The sequence below is a fragment of the Leptopilina heterotoma genome, unplaced genomic scaffold (assembly GCF_015476425.1).
Source record: "Leptopilina heterotoma isolate Lh14 unplaced genomic scaffold, ASM1547642v1 Lhet_92, whole genome shotgun sequence".
NCBI lineage: Eukaryota > Metazoa > Arthropoda > Insecta > Hymenoptera > Figitidae > Leptopilina > Leptopilina heterotoma.
In genome coordinates, this window is record NW_025111199.1 from 1,606,883 (window position 1) to 1,611,188 (window position 4,306).

Sequence of the window (4,306 nt, forward strand, 5' to 3'; positions counted from 1 at the left end):
CAGGGCGGACGCGGTAACTTTTCGAAACCGACTGGTCTTTCAACAAGAAAATAAAATCTAAAAATAAAATATTATTTTAAATAAATTTTTCTTCACTGTCTCAAATTTTGAAAACGGCCTCCGTGGACTTCGGAGTAAGTTGGTGTTTTATTTAACGTCCGACCAAATTGTTCGTGTAAGCACACAACCAATTTGGGTCCTCGGTACCGGACGGGAACATTATAGGAAATATTTTTACTCCGACAGAGTTCGAGTCTCTGTGCTGTGGGAAACCGTACTGAACAATTTAGATGTCTAATTAATGTGCTTTTATAGTTTTACTTCCTTAAGAAATATGGAAAGGTGGGGACAGGGCGTTGGACCTGTTGCCATGCCAAAACTGCTGGGCTTGCATTTTACAGGAATCGGTTCAATGCACTATGTTGCAACAACTTTATTCCCAGAAGAGAATATTTTTAATATTCTTTTAATTATTATAATAATTTTCAATTTTGTTTTTCGAATTAATCTTAAAAAAAATAAGATTAATGTGAGCTGGAATAATGGGCATTTCAAAAATAGAAATTCCATTCTATTTTGTAACCCTTAAAAAGATTGTTACAATTCCAATCTTAAATCAGTTGTTTCAATAATTATTTTAATGTGCATTGAAACCTTCCGCAAGTGTGCAATTTATGGCGGGCAAGGTTTATAAGCTAGGTTGATACAGGGAAGCAAAACAATTAAATAATAAAATAATAAAAAAATGAATAATAGTAATAATAATAACCTAAAACGTTCCCATCTATATAGATACCATAAAATTGTTAAATATATAAATATTTTTAATTTAAGACCGGGCCATCATTCACCCTATTTTCAAGATTTAGAAAATTAAAAGAATTCATAAAACTCGTTACTCGGGGGTTTTTGGTGTCGCTGAATACGAATCTAGCATCAGATTTTTTAAATTCAAAATTGCGGATCCAATATGGCGGACGCGAAAATTGAAAATGAACTGAATTTGCTTGAAACTGGTTACTCAGGGGTTTTTGGGGTCGCTGATTACGAATTTGACGTCAGTTTTTGAAAATACAAAATGGCGGATCTAATATGGCGGACAAAGATTAAGAAATTAATTAAATTTAGTTGAAAATGGTTACTTGTGGCCTTTGGAGATTGCTAGTTATGAATATAGGCACAAAACATTAACGTTCTAGGAACGTTTTAAATACATATACACTGAAAAAAATGCTATAGAATCTAAAGATATGCTATTGGGGGCTGCCAAAAGCAGATATTGTTGAATGAATTCGTAATCAGCGACCCCAAAAACCCCCGAGTAACAAGTTTTAAGCAAATCCGGTTGAATTTTTATTTTTTCGTCCGTCATATTGGATCCGCCATTTTGTATTTTCAAAAACTAACATCAAATTCGTAATCAGCGACCCCAAAAACCCCCGAGTAGCAAGTTTTAAGCAAATCCGGTTGAATTTTTATTTTTTCGTCCGCCATATTGGATCCGCCATTTTGGATTTTCCAAAACGGACATCAAATTCGTAATCAGCGACCCCAAAAACAGCGGGATACGAAGTTCTGTTTGTAATAAAAAGTTGTTTGATATTCATGACTCAATGAATTATGTTATGAAAACTTTAAACGCGTTTTTCTCGAAAACTCATTTTTCAAACTGGTACAGAGCTTTTCTCGAAATCTACCGAACCGATTTTGAAATTCCAAAAAATTTTCGATTCTTTATTTAAAAAACTGGTGCCTAAACCTCTAAAAACTCATATTTCTACCGCCTGTGTTTTTATATGGAGGTAAATTGACCCAAAAACACGGCGTTTTTGCGAGTTTTTGAGAAAAATGTACATATAAAATAAAAAAACCTTTAAAAAAATCGTTTTTGAGGTTTAGGCACAAGAATAAATCCTTATGAAGAGATTCCCGTTTGGAACTTGAATTTATGTATTACAGGTTGCCCGGAATCTAACGTACCAAAAAAAAGGTATCTTTTGGAAGACGCCACCTACAGCTATGAAATTAAACTAAATACACTCAAACATATTTTTTAAATTTTCTCTACGCAATGTGCTACAATGTCCAAAAATAGTTTTTACAATTTCTTTAATACTGTTCTTACAATAAAAGTTTTAAAACCTTCCTTTTTTGTCAATTCTAAACCAGAAAGTCCCCTTAAAGGAGTGTCCCACTTGGGAGGTTACATGATAGATTCCTGCACCAACTCCATTCCCACCTTTTGATCCATCTGTGTACCAGACTTCACAGTCAGTTGGAATACTTGTCAGTCCATTTATCCAATCTTCTCTACTAGGTATATTAATCCTATACTTTTTGTCGAAGAGGTACAAAGGGACAGTTCTGTCCCTAATCATACTTAGAAGGGGGATTCTCACCAATTTCTTTGGGAGACGCCATCTGCCCACCTCCCTGCAGCCCACAGGACCACTTAACCGCAGGGCAGCCTTAACCGCCGCTGCTTTAATTGTAAGGTGTAAGGGTTCTAGCCCCAAGAGGGCACCAAGGGCAGCAGTAGGAGTTGTACGCACCGCCCCCGTTATGCAGTTGCCCGTCAATTAGGTCTACTGCTCTAGCCAGAGCTGTTTCCGTAGAGCATCCCGCTCTATACGCATATTGATCCTTTTGTAGCGGGAACCGCTCCAAAATCTCACTGCGAATATATCTATCCACCAACCTTTCAACTAATTTTAGGATAAAGGATGTAAGGCTAATAGTACGGAAATCCTTCGGTGAGGTATAACCGTTCTTGCCCGCTTTAGGTATGAATACAACTTTTGTACCCATCCACGCTATCGGTACGTATCCCAGAGTCAGACTCGCCCTAGCAAGCCTTACCAATGGTCCAACAGCCTCATCCATCGCTCTTTGCAAGAGGACTGGGTAGACGCCATCAGGACCCGGAGACTTGTAACGGCTGAAAGATTCCGTGGCCCATCTGATCCTCTCGGCAGTCACAATCTTGTTAGCCAACTGCCTCCGCGACCGGTAATCAGCCTGCGGAAGATTTGTCGGCGGCTCAGGATCGGATCCGCCCTCCCCAGACCTCGAAAAGCCTGGGAAGTGTTCCTGGACCAGGCAAGCCAAGGTTCCATCGTCCGACTCAGAGAAAGTCCCGTCCGGCAACATTAAAGTGCCCAGAATTGCATCAGGGTTCTTAGCGAGCAGCTTATCCAATCTGGCCGCCTCTTTCCCTTTTTCGATGCTAGAGCAGAAAGCATTCAAACTGTCTTGTTTTGCTTTCCTTACTTCATTTCTGTAGTCGTCTCTCATTTTCATAAAATCAGACCAACCATTAGTCGTGCGCCTTTTCTTGGCACGCTTAAAGAGTCTCCTGGTTTCTCTCCTGTGATGTTCTAGTCTCTCATTCCACCAGCACACATTACGAATCCACTTAGTTTCGGATCGGACCGCAGACTCCACCTCGAAGACTATCTGTGAATGATCAGAAAGAGAAGGTTCATTAGAAACTTTCCATCTTCTTACCTTATTTCCAATGTTTTTGGAGCAGAGAGTGATATCAATCACTTCCTGCCTAATCGCATTGCTAAAAGTCGGGGTCGAACCCGTGTTGAGAATATCTAGATTCGTTCCGATTAGATATTCCAGTAGCTCCTGTCCTCTCTGGTTGTCCTTTGAGCTCCCCCACACCGTATGTTGTGAGTTTGCATCGCAGCCCAGCAGCAGAGGAAGTCCCTTTTCCATACAGTAGTCCACCAACCTACGAACTTCAATTGGCGGATTATTTTTATTATCATATGGAAAATATGCCGATCCTACGACCGTCTTACCTATACCCTCCAGGTTAGTTACCACCACCATTAGGTCCCCTGAACACAGATCCAATAGTGGAGTTGGGTTGACACTCTTAGTAAGAATGCACGCTCTGGGTTTGGCAGCTCTGCAGTCCCTGTAACAAACTAGACCAGCCCCACCAAGCCCCCTAATGACACCTCTTACTAACCATGGTTCTTGGATTAGTGAGATGCCTGTGTGCAACTTAGCCATGCTCCTCGTCAGTACCCCTGTTCGCCACCTGAGACCCATCAACATTCAGCAAACGCCAAGTCGATGTCTTCAACGTGGGGTTGAAAGCCTCCAAATGTCGCAAGACCGTCCGCGCGTCCGCCGTTTCTCCCGGGAACCACGCAGTAGCCTTTACCATTCTTTGGAGCATCTCAACCCCACCAATTTTCAACCTCGCTCCCTCCCAGGGCTCATGGTCGGCCACACATTTTGTCAGCCATTCCACAGCCTCCAGGTTGGAAGCGATGAAGATAAAGAC

General features: G+C 41.0%; 1 protein-coding gene across 1 annotated transcript; it reads right to left on the minus strand.

The window, feature by feature from the left end:
- Positions 1-2,484: 2,484 nt before the first annotated feature.
- On the minus strand, positions 2,485-3,843 carry LOC122512018. The gene has a single exon (XM_043627621.1). The coding sequence runs from the start codon at positions 3,841-3,843 to the stop codon at positions 2,485-2,487; it is 1,359 nt and encodes a 452-aa protein (XP_043483556.1).
- Positions 3,844-4,306: the final 463 nt, after the last annotated feature.